General features: G+C 45.9%; 1 protein-coding gene across 3 annotated transcripts in view; it reads left to right on the top strand.

Annotated features, from left to right (window-relative positions):
* The window catches only part of LOC116329778 (fibroblast growth factor 12), a 53,003-nt gene that overhangs the window by 31,767 nt on the left and 8,331 nt on the right, over positions 1-12,905 (top strand). For 2 of the 3 annotated variants that reach the window (XM_031751862.2, XM_039622297.1), the window contains exons 2-3: positions 7,115-7,225; positions 10,066-10,169. In XM_031751862.2, coding sequence (XP_031607722.1) covers positions 7,115-7,225; positions 10,066-10,169 — 215 coding nt within the window. Of the gene's footprint in view, positions 1-2,774; positions 2,974-7,114; positions 7,226-10,065; positions 10,170-12,905 lie in introns of those variants that run through there. The other variant, XM_031751861.2, reaches the window with a different exon arrangement.

The following is a 12,905-nucleotide window of genomic DNA, read 5'->3' as shown; positions in this document are numbered from 1 at the left end:
GACAGGACGTGTGAGCGCGGCACAGCAGAGAGGCTTCAGAGCAGAAACAGAGAGGTTGCAGAACTCGACAATCAACATGCACCTTGTTTTGGTTGTTTTAAACTGACTATATGCTTCATGGAAAAAGTGAAGACTTTTAATGCACCACGTTTATCTGCTCCCTCCATGAATAAATCAGAATCTCCTCAGGGCTTCTGCTCCACAATAAAACCCACAGCAGCAAGAGATGGGCCACAAATCACTGTTAAATAAGCCGTCTGCTGTGTAGTAATATAAATGTAAATATCTGGTTTCATCAGGAATATAATCAGATGAGGATTTGTCTGAACATTTCTGTTTCCTGCACCCATCCATCCACCCCAACCTCCTCCATACAAAACCAAACAACCTCAAAGAGGATGGCACAACACAGAAGAGCGACCTCGTCAGGCAGGACTCTGCGGCCTATTTACACCTACAGGCCAGTGGACACTCTTTCATTGATGAGGATGTACACATCCTGGACAGGGAGGAACGCTGGTTTGAGCACAGAGTCAAGGAGGCCATTTACGTGAAAAGGGAAAGACCATCTCTGAATCGAGGAGGGGGCCTAAGGGTACATCTGTCACCATCTTACAATGCTGTGATTGCAGCCATTCCCCAACTCTCTGTGAGAGCGACTCATGAACATTGATCAGTGGTCATGACAATTTGCACATTAATGATCAAGAACGTGACCTCACAGCCCATTGTTCCTTCAGTGGGCTGGTTTCAGTCATTATGCAAATGTCCTGTTTATAAGGTTGAAACCTGCAGTCAGCTGATGATGATGAAACGTTTCTCCCACTGAAAACGTCCAGATGAACAGAATCAACCTGTTGGGATTTACATACCGGGATGATTGAGTGTGCATCAAGACACTCAGCATGCCGTGGTTTCCTTAAATGATCAGGATTTTTGCCATAAAGAAGCAGCTCTGTGGGAGATCCGCCTCTTACAACAGACTTTCCTTCTCAAAGTGACATAAAGCTGCTTCTTACTGTTAAAAATGATGAGGCCAGTCCTGCCTGAACTATGTGGCCATTTTCTAGAGAAGTGTGGTTGTTGCTAATAATTCTTGTTTTCAAACACAGATTTTGTGCTGCAATCTCAAAAGTGCAGAAAAGACTGATATCAGACAGCGTGTTGTTTCATTCTGACTGATGCTTTTTATCGCCGGCTGCTTTTGCCTTTTCATGTAGACGGAAATATTTTCAAAACAAAAGCAGAAAATCCGCATTTTAAAAATTGATCAGAGCCTAATGAGGTCTTCTAACCAAGCTCGTGTCCAGTTCTGGTCACGTTCGGATCCAAACAAACAAAATGCTTGCGCTCAGTCCAGAAGCCAGCGGTTGGCTGTAATTTGTGAATTCGATGATCGAGGTTTGAAGATTAAAGTGAAATGAAAGGTTTTTTTTCTCTAACATGCACGACTCAGACGGCGGGGCGCCTCGATGCTGATGTTGTTCTGTAGTAACCAGTCGTCCTGCGGCGTGTAACGCGCTCGTGTGCATCGGGATGCTGCAGTGAAGATGGAGTGGTTTGATGTGGGAGCAACATGAAACATCAGGCAGAATATTTTTAGGAGCTTCTTCCACACCTCCACCTCTCGTCTCTCCATCTCTCTCTCTCTCTCCTCGATCTCTCACTGACGGCTGCTCTCTTTTCTCCTCGCTCCTCTCTCTTCACATTCAGCAGCTCTCAGCCTGCGAGGAAGAGGACGAGGAGGAGAGGATGAGGCAGGAAAACAGAGTAGAGTAAAATAGAGCAGAGCGGAGTGCATGTGCGGCGGCTTTATCGGCTCTTCTCTCTGGGATTATTCTGAACTTCTCGGGTTTGTTCCTCTTTTTCTGCATGTCGGGAAGTTGTTGACGAGCTGATGTAGGCGGGTGGATGAAGATGCTTTCCTCTCGCTCCACAGAGATGTGAAGACACGTCACGGTGAAGCTCTTTGATTCTTCTGTTTGTGGCGCGTAAATCGAGAGAATCCCTGCAGCCATGTGCACTTCCATCGGAGCGTCTGAAAGATGGAGGCGACCTAAAGTGATAAATCACCCAGCAGACACGATGAGCTCTTCGATCGAGGCGCAATCACTCAACGATTGTTAATTCAGGGTTTTTCTTTATTCCTTTATTAATCGTCTCCAGGCCAGTGCTGCATCTTAACTTCTGTGACTTGTGTGGGAACCTTTAGGGTTATTTAGGGAACAAGTATTCCGTCCTTCTCCCGAGCTTTCAGCTGAATCTGTGGATATTTAAACTTTCCATCTGTCAGAGCTCCATCAGGATTTGTGATCTATTTCCAAACCCTCAGCTGAAGAGTGCGTTTGAGAAGGACTTCATCAAAAGAAGCCTCAACATGTAAACATATAAATCAACTATTTAAACTGTTTAAGAGGAATATCTGTTTCTTAACATCGGAGTTCACACAGGTTTTGTGCAGTGAAACGTATGAATGTGAAACGGCTTCCGGGTTCTTCACTTTTGTGGATTTTCAGGATCCTTCTGGTGTTTTTGTTTTCAAGCCTGTACGTGTGACCGTTATGCACCGGCTGCTTCTCACAGCAGATCTCTAACGTTTTGGTTCCTAATCACCGATCTCCCATAAGGGAGAACATTTTTCATCCAGGCTCGGTCCCTCCGAGGCCCATCAGGCGACATGTCACCTGTTTTGGACTGAAGGGTCGTCAGCCTCAAACTCGGACAGCAGGAGCAGATATTTTGTTCCTCTGTGGCTTCCTCCTCCTGTCAGAGAGATGGCGGCGGCTATCGCCAGCTCCCTGATCAGACAGAAGCGCCAAGCCCGCGAGTCCAACAGCGACAAAGTTGCCACTAACAAGCGACGCTCAAGTCCCAGTAAAGACCCGAGGTCTCTGTGTGAGCGACACATCTTCAGTGTCTTCAGCAAAGTTCGCTTCTGCAGCGGAAAGAAAAGACCAGTACGCCGGAAACCAGGTGGGTGGAACGATTCAGAGAGGAAAGGTTTCCCATGTTACGGCGGGACGGGAACACTCAGGAAAACCTGCGTCTTTGACCCGAGCGCTGCTGCGGCCAGCTCTCAGTCAGATTCACGATGACGCTGATCAGAGCAGCTTAGCACGATTCACCATTCAAAATAATCCTTCTTTATCTTACACAGGGCATCCTTTGTCCTTCTGATTGGCCGCCCCTCATAAAGGAGCAGATATATGACAGGAAATAACACAGGTCCACTTTAATGTGAACAACCTGCAGCTTTAATTCAGCTTTCTTCTGATTGGCTGTCTCTTGCAAACAGAAGGTTTTAACAGCCAGTGAGCAGGCCTTCTGTACACCTGAGATCACCATATAAGAACATTTCCTGTCTATGACGCAGGAATCTTTGAGGAAGGAAACCTCCCAACTTGGCAACTTGAACAAATCTGGGCAGTTATTTTGAAGCCCCTCCCCCTCGAAACCAGTGGTCTTAACTTCATTTCATCACGATATTAAAAAACTGACCATAAACAGGTTATAAGTTATTAACGTCGATTTCAGACGTCTGGCTCCTCCCACTCGAACACAGACACCTTGGTTATCTGATCCGAACTGATTGATGTTCACTGTGATAAAAGTAGATAAAAGTAGTAGAATTTAATTCGGATTCAGGGCTTTGCCTTACCTGTGTCTGCTGGGGGCCCGTCAACACTGAAGAAGTTCATTGGTTGCCGTGACCAGGGCGGTTTCAGCTTTTTAAAGCTCAGAACGTTGAAGCTCAGCTTTAATTTGAGGTTTCCGTGATGTTGTTTGTTCTGTGGGTTTATCATGATATCAGGATTACATAAAGAAAACTCAGTCCACTGTTTGCTGTGGGTTCTTTTTTGTAATGAGCGTTGCATCATCAGATCCCCACGGTGTGATTCCAGACGGCATTTTTCTTTTCTTAAAGTAACAGCAAACCTTTATGTTTTTTAGTCCTCCTGCAGAATAACGAGGTAAAAGTCGGCCTGAACTCGAGCGGCGTTCCCTCCAGAGGAAGGTTCTCGGAGAGCAGCAGCAGAGCGTCGGAGAGCTGGACGGGTGTCTGCGTTTACACATTTATGAGCTAGCTGCAGCTCTCATCTCTCATTAGCCGACTCCCCGCCGTCGCCTCCGCCTCCTGTTTTCTTGGCAATACAACAAACAGCTTCTTAAAGAAACTATTACGCAGCACTTGTGCTTGATCAGCTCCTTCAGAGTCTGCAGACTTCAAGTTCTCCAGTAAGGAGCTGGTAGGAAGAGGCCGAGTTATTCATGAGTTGTTCTGCAGTTGGTGAAGTCGGCGTTCAGCTCAACGTCAGCACTTTGCCCTGCTTTGATGTTTCGCCCTCAGTGAGTCCTCTGCTAATGAGATCTGTTACTGCATGAAGCCTTTTTGAAGCCGTAAAGATTTCACCTCCCAACTTGCTCAAGTTCAAATCAAAACACGACCGCGTGCCTCCAGTATCCTTCGGCAACACTCCCGGGTTTTCCTTCGGCTTTTTCGCCACCGTTTTGTGCAGAATCGACCACACGCAGGGGCAAAGTATGGCCTGAGGGCCAGAATCAAGCCGCGCGCTCTCTCAGTCTGGCCTGCGATGTCCTAAAAGGAAAACTGTGATGTCATAGATTCGCAAAGTCCTGTTTTGTCAACCTGATCGTTTACACCGGTGATGTCAAAGGCCACATAAAGCCCACTATGATGTGTAGTGGGCTTTATGTGATAAACATGTAGGAAAGTTGCAGAGAAGGTTCTGGTAGCTCATCGCTCAGACTGTCCTGTAATTATACATTTACAATATAAAGTTTTCATTAATTCACAGAACATATCCTGTACTTTGGTGTGGCGTGGAGGGAAAACTGCAAAACGTATGAAAATACTATTCAAAGTTCCAAATCTGTCCAGTAAAGCTGTGAAGTGGGCCGGATTCTGGCCCACGGGCCTCATGTCTGACACTCCTGATTTACACCATCACTTTGTTGGTGTGTGGAAACCAGTAATGAGGTCCATGAGCTATTTCCTCGTAGACCTCTAAAGGACAGGAAGTCTTTTTTTCAGGTGTTGCCCCCTGGTGGCCTTTAAAAGGAATGCACATTTAGAGAACGTTGGCTTTTATACCATCTCGGGTCATCGATAAAAATAATACAAGAGATGAGCAGGTGATTTTCTTTCATCGATATCAAGGTTTCTTTGTGTAGAAAGCTCCCACAGCAGCAGACGCCGTTCTTAGTTCAGCGTTTATCGTTTCGCTGCAACTCGGCAAGACAAGGTTCGGTTTTAAAGGCGCTGTCAGTCTGATCACGCCTGAGCTCGGGGAGCAGCATGTGACGAGGTGTTTTGTCGCCCGCAGCCTCACAGATGTTAAAACTCACAGCTTGTCTTCACACAGCGTGACACACACTCACAGATATAGCTCCTGGTTCCCTGCTTATAATTAGTGATCACACCTTGCAGATGTTTCGTGACTGCCGGTGTTTGAATCGTCAGCACGCTGACTTTAGATTCAACTTCTGAACATCAAAACACAGCGTGATGCACGCCACCACGTGACTTCTATGACCTTCCTTTAAAATGCATTGATGACATAAATATGTGCTTAAACTGCTGAATGTGTTTGTGAGCGTAAAAATGACCAAAAATAAAGAAGTTAGCTCCTTGAATATAAACTTTAGGTCCTTATTGGTGTTTAGTTAATATTAATTCCTGTTTAACACCTTAAATCCTTTAAAATGATCATGTTGGAGGCTATTATTATCCTCTGAATTCATAAACAAAATTTCTTTTACCAGAAAGTAAACCTGTGAGCAAGCACTTGAGCAGGTGATAGTGGGAAGGAAAAACCCACTTTTAAGAGGAAGAAACCTCCAGCAGAGCCAGGCTCAAGGAGGGGTGGGGCCATCTGCTGTGAGTGGCTGGGGGTTGGGGACGAATTGGATAATAAGGACACACAACGCAGTGGGTGTGTGACGACAGTGATGCTGTCGTCAAACAATGTGAAAATGATCCATTCAAAGCAGGAAGCTGTTTGCATCCACTTCCTCTCTGTGAAACAAGGCCTGTAATACTGTGACTGCATGAAATGTTAGCTTGTAGGAAGTGTTGAGGATTTGTTGATGATATCAAACATCACTCTGTTAACTTATACACATGTGAGCTGTTTGACGGGTAATCAGAGTAAAACCAAACGACTTCAATGAGCAGCAGTCAATAAACGTCTTTGTTTAGTTCTTCGTGTTTTGTAGGGACGTTGGTCCTTCTGTGTGTCAGCTCCTCCACACTCACACACTCACCGTCTGCTCTGTTAAAAGGTGAAGTTTTACCTTGTTGTCATTTCCGGACACGTCTGTCTGTCGTCGGTCCTTTCAGATGTTAAGTAGCACAGCAGCCTGCTCCACATTAGCCTCGCTGTCTTTTTGGTCTATTTCTGCCAGAGATGAGTCCTTCTGGCCCACATTGTCATCTGGAGCATCACTTCGTTCAGCTTCAGCTTCTACCGTGTTTACATCCTCAGACCTTCAGCTCGGTGTTAAAGTCAAACAGGAGGGACTCACGCGCTGAGCCGCGGCCTCAGGGTTTGTCTCCGGGGTTTGAACCACGTGTGTTTGTGTGCACTTAAGCTTCACGTGACCCAGGCTGGAAACTCATCAGCAGCCATCTGCTAACTCTGAGGGCAAAGGTCACTGATTTGGGGCTTCAGGAACTTCCTGACTCTCTCCACACAGATTGGAGGGTTTCTGATGGTCTGCCGGGCCTTCATATTGAAACATGTTCTTAAACTAGTGGCTGACACACTGTTAGTGTTATATGTCTTATTCAACCAAAGGGTGAACTGCTGATTTATCAGCTAATGCTAGCTAGCGTGATTTGCAAGCTGACCGCAGGTGTGACGGTCCTCTGCGGTCGAGTCAGTGTGAGGAACGCTGGACAGGAAATGTTGAGATGTACGCTTGTGTCTTCTTCTTCTCAAATGTGAGAGTAAAGAAGAAGAAGCGCTTACATGAGGGAGATAAGCTCAGCAATGCTACCTGACGACCTGCTGTCAGGTACAGACTCTGTGTGTGTGTGTGTGTGTGTGTGTGTGTGTGCGGGCTGAACCTCACATCGGTCTTTGTGTTTCAGAGCCGCAGCTGAAGGGCATCGTGACGCGCCTCTTCAGCGAGCAGGGCTTCTTCCTGCAGATGCAGCCCGATGGAGCCATCAGCGGGACCAAGGACGAGAACAGCGACTACAGTGAGTCCCACATTAAAACTGTATTTATCTAGACTGCATGCTACATAAGCTTTCTGTCTGAAGAGTGAAGAGAAAATGCCTTACACCTGTACTCTTGTTAATGGCCTCCAGGGGGCGATCCTGAGGGTTTGTGGGCTCGTTTTGGGTCATGCTGAATAAAAAGATGGTCATTTTGTAACATTTGGTGTCAGGAATCGGTTTTATGAAGGATTCAGTGAGCACGCTGTTTCACACTCACTCCTGTGTGACGTCGTGATCGCTACCTCCTTTTATGGAAAGACAACATAAAAGAAACTTTCACAGCCAAAGTGTAAAGAAAACTGCTTGGATCAGTCAAATCATCTGATGTCAAACAAGAACAGCTCAGAAAGGTAAAACATTACACAGAAGAAGGAGCTCAAATACAACAGCTCTATACATCAGAACATAAACATAATCCAACGATCTTCTGCTGCTTCCCCGGGTTTGGGTTGTGAAGTCTAGCCAGAGAAGCTCGGACTTCCTTCGCCCCAGCCAGCTCCTCCAGCTCATCCGGGGGGGATTTGTTCCCAGCCAGCTGAGATATAACCTCTCCAGTGAGTCCTGGGTCTGCCGGGGCCTCCTCCCAGTCGGACTTGGCTGAACTATTCGATGTGGAGGACGGGCGGCTCTGCTCTGAGCCCCTCACCAATGTCTGAAAGTCCCGTCACTACCCTACAAAGGAAACGCATTACCGCCGCTTATACCTGCAGCGCCATTCTTTCAGTCACCACCCACAGCTCATGAGCACAGGTGAGGGTAGGGATGTCGATCCAGCGTCTGATCGCTTCGGGCTCCGCCCCAATCCGTCTGTCGCTCTCACGCTCCACCCTCCCCTCACTAATGGCACCTCCCCTACGACGCTGTCATGTTTAACACATTCGCTTGGCAAGCAAAAGGTCGCTGGTTCAATTCCACAAATCCCCTTTGGGGTTGCGTCAGAAGACTTAAATCAAACATGCCAAACCGGCGCAGTGGCGACCCCTTGTGGCTACAGCTGCTCATCAAACTCGACTTCCAACTTGGACATAAACTCATCGCTGTGTTTACTGGAGGAGGAGTCGCCCCCTGCTGGACAGCAAAGAGTGCAGGTTTTCTGTGGATTTATTTAATCCACTTTGCAGAGCTGAAGCTGCATCTGCCGTCTGTAACAGAGTGATCCGAGGTGGAGCAGTCTGAAGACAGTTTCCGATCGTCAATACTCAGTCACGTTTCCGCTGCAGGTCTTTGTTTCTCGGCTGGATGAGCTCAGGATTACAGCCTCTGCTGCTTCCTGTAAATCCTTTTGGTTTGGGAAAAAAAGAAGCAAAAGCAGGACAAGAAGAGGAGGAGGAGGAGGAGATGTTTTGGATTCTCCTATCTCCCCCTATCGCTTTCTCTTTCTCTCTGATCATCTCTGAGTTAAATAAAGGAGGATTAACCGCAGCCATTGCCACAGGCCTCTTCCTCCTCCACCTCCTCCTACTCCTCATCCTCACCCACACTGCAGCTCTCTGTCCCCGAGGATTAAATCACCTCTCATCACTGCGTCCCTCTATCACCCCCCTCGCTCTCTCTCTGCTTTTATTCACTCTTTTTCTCTCGCTTTATCAGCTGGAAGCACATCAGCAGGCTGAGCCGGGTTTTAACCACCGTTACAGATCGACTAAAAGCACAAAAATTCACAGTTTGAAGAGGTGCAATGGGATTTTTTAATGTTGAGTGGGTCTGATTTACGCAGGTGCAGAAGATTTAAAGCAGTGATGGAAGACTCACTGCTGGTTTATTAATTTAAACCTGCTCTGTGCGAGTCTTCACGACAATTTCATTTCTGACACTTTTTACTGCAAATGTGCGAACAGATAGAAGCAGACGTTTCTGTAGTTTGCAGGTTTGTGTGTTAACACAATGCAGAGGAGGAAAAGCATCAGCAACGAGCTTAAAGAAGCATCGGTTGATGTCCGTCGGTCATGCAGGGATAAGGCCATCTCCAAAGAATCTCAAGTCCGGTATTCCACAGCGGAGGACGGGATTCACACGTGGAAAACACTCAAGATATCGTCTCGGGAAAATTCACCCCAGGAGACTCTACAGGCCTCTGTTAGCATGCTAGCATGTAACAGCTGAAAAAGGAAAGAATCAAGCTGCTGCGACGGTCCAGAGTCCGGACCTCAACCTCAGCCTGGCTGAGACCCTGCGACCTCGTGGCTAACCCACCAATGATGCATTATTCCAGCAATCACCACTTTCACATCATCCTGCAGTGTTAAAAGTTTCTGCTCCTTCTGATATACGTATATATTCATCGAACAAAAATATTCTGGGAGGTCTCGAATTCAGTTCAATTTTATTTATACAGCACCAACAACAGTCGCCTCAAGGCGCTTTATACTGTAAGGTCGACCCTACAATAATACATACAGAGAAAACCCAACAATCATATGACCCCCTATGAGCAAGCACTTTGGCGACAGTGGGAAGGAAAAACTCCCTTTTAACAGGAAGAAACGTGCAGGGGTAAGAAGAGGAGGAGAGCCAGATCATTAACTTTTGAAATCACACGGTCACTAAGAAGGCAGTTTTATCCAGGAGTTACTTACTGCAGTATCTTAGTTCCTCTTTCATCTCCGCCGCTCGATCGTCACGTCTGCTTTCAAAACACCAACTGACTCAACTCGAGGTTTCACAATAAGAGCTCGGTAACTGTGGCGGACTTCCTGGTAGCTCCATCCATCTTCTGTGCTCACTGTGACGTTTTGTATTAATCTACTTTTGTTCCATTTCTGCCTCTCACGACCTAACTCTCTCTCTCTCTGTCTGTTTCTATGTCTCTCGCCCTCCAGCTCTGTTTAACCTGATCCCAGTAGGTTTGAGGGTCGTGGCCATCCAGGGAGTGAAGGCCGCGCTGTACGTGGCCATGAACGATGAGGCATTCCTCTACACATCTGTAAGAACATCTGCCTCATCCTCATGTCCTTCTTGAGCTTGTTTTGTTAAAGTTTGGAGCATCACTTCCTTCCAAGGTGAATCTCTGACACAAACACCTGCAGGAGCAGGTAAAGGCAGGACCTCCTGACGTGTCCCCAACAATCATTTTAATGTGAAAATATGAACACGTCTCGTTCCTGAAAACACTGATAGTCATCAACTGCTGTTTGTGAGGTAATAAGGTCTTATTGTTTTGCTCAAGGACTCGGGCAGAATTTAAAGGGTGACACTGAGATAAAGTTTCTAACTGGGTTTTTCACTCCTCTCAGTTTTAATGCGATCCCCCACATGATCTTATTTCAGAATATTTCTGTCACATTATCTGACCGATCCAGTTCTTCCCCTGCAAAGAGATCCTGGGTTTATTTTTTCTGTTTGAGCTCGTGTTCAGATGCAAACTCGGTGACATTACGGTACAAAAGTTCCACTTTTAGACAGTGTGTGTAATAATTAATTGATGATGAACAATGGAAGTAGTTAAGAGGACAGCCCTGATCAGACCGAGTACATCTACAGCTGTCGTACTGCTGCTCCGCCTCAGTGAGTCCATCTAACATCCATAATTCACAACACGTGCATAAAACTTTAAAATGCAACTCTTGAGCCTCTCTGTGCGCAGCATCAGGAAGGAGACAGAGTGGGGGAGGAAGAGGAGGATCACAGTGACCATGTGAGGAAGTTTTCTCAGTTGTGTTAGACACAAAAACTAAATATGAGCTCGCAGCGCGCCCGAAGAAGCTAGCTGTTAGCTGTGATGGTTGGTCAGGGGATGATGTAATACTGAATGACCCTGAACTACCTGTTCTGCACCGCTCCTATTGGCTGCTGCTGTCTATCAATCACAGATTTCTCGCCGCCACTGAGATTGGAAGCCACGGACTTTGTGTGTGGTAGTTTGAGTCAGTCTAACATGAGCGTGCCTTCGTGGCGGGTACGTGATGAAACCTTGCTGCCACTTTGCAGCTGTGCTTCAGTTCTGCTTTGTGGTTTGATGCCAAATATGGAAGTGCAGCTGTTAGTAAATGTTTCTGCACTTGTTAGCTCGATGGTCCTCTTCATTAATCTTAATCATTAATTAATGATTAAGATTAATCACAAATTGGCCTGATCCCATCTCACCAGTCAGTCCTGACTGCTCACACAATGCTTAGAAATGTAAATGCTTCCCATCGAGATCGGGAAGATCAGATGACTTCATCCCAGTGATCTCTCAGCGCTTCCACATGCCAGATAAATCCAGGATGGAAGAGGCAGCACTTCTTTTTAGGAGGTAAAGTGAGGATTTGGTTCGGCTCCATAAAATATAAACTCCTGTTCTCTCAGGTGTAGCTTCAGATGAAGAGTACAGCAGCTCCTCCTCTTGCTCTGCAGTTATGTAAGAGCATTACAGCATGAGCGGTGAGACAGCTGGAAGTAAAGTTGTGGTGTGCTGGGAGGCCCGAGCGTCTCAACACTGTTTACTGATCACGTCTTGATATGAGATGCAGGCTGCGTGCTGGGAGGAAAAAATACGCTTTTCATCATTTATTCCCTCTGTTTCCTCTTCCTCCTCCCCTACATCATCATCGCGCTCCATTTGAAGTCCCGTCTTTCCTTCCTCGTGGCTTCTTTTTCCTTTTTATCTGTGGCTGTGTTTGTGTTGGGTTTTATTAGTGTAGTAGTGACTTCAGCTTGATTCTTATTAGATTCTCAGTCACTCATGAATCATTTTAAACACTAAAAGAATGAGACGGATTTGTAATTAGCATGTCACAGTGAGTGACATCTCACGGTACCCAATGAACAAAGTTTTTACATCAAATACAAATTTTATGGCAGAAACACGTCTCAAAAGTTGGAGCAGGGCTGGAAGAGTAAGCACAACGACACATAAAGATAATTGGCAACAGGTCAGTAACAGGTTACATATAAAACCAGCTTCTAAGAGCAGCAGAGTTTCTGCCTGCAGTCCAGACCTGGATGAAAACAAAAACGGCTTTTTATTTATTAAGTGATCACAGAATTGAGGTAACTGAACGCTGGCTCTGGATATCTGAAAGACACATTTCATACAACTGTATTTAGAAGCTCCAAGATTCAAATGTTGGGACAGGTTTTTGTATGTTATGGGGGGTTGTTCTGCTCTGATTGGCTCGCCTGACCACCTGTTATATCCAGAGGGTACACACACACACACACACACACACACACACACACACCTGTTATACCTGGAGGGAGGTGCTAAACTAGGACTTTAAACGGCCCAGCAGTCACGTTTGGTGTCAAAGTGTCCACCACACGGATCGTACCACAGCGCGGCCGACACAGTTTCCTGCTCCGTGAAGGATAGCGTGCATGAACAGGACTTAACATTAATATTTCAACTTAAAAGCTTTTTAAAACTTTGTTTTTCAAAATAATGTTGAGTTTCAGTCTTCAGCTGCTTTGTACTAATGTTCCTCTCCCATTTATGTTTTATGGATGTTACTTTATTGAAGTTCTTACAGTTAAGATTCCTTTCATTTAATGAAAATGTCGGGATGTATCGCATCGCTATAGGATCAATATTTGATTTCTAAGATTGTTCTTTTAATTGGATTTTCACATTTCTGCAGCTTTTTCTTCACCACATGCTTACTGACAGTTTTAGTCTTCATTCCTTTTTTAGTTGATTTTACTCAGTAAAAGCAAACAGAATCTTGTGTTATGCAGATGA

This window comes from Oreochromis aureus, linkage group 14 (genome assembly GCF_013358895.1).
Source record: "Oreochromis aureus strain Israel breed Guangdong linkage group 14, ZZ_aureus, whole genome shotgun sequence".
NCBI classification, from domain to species: Eukaryota; Metazoa; Chordata; class Actinopteri; order Cichliformes; family Cichlidae; genus Oreochromis; species Oreochromis aureus.
Note: the sequence above shows the minus strand (reverse complement) of the source record. Positions and strands in the feature narration are given on the sequence as shown.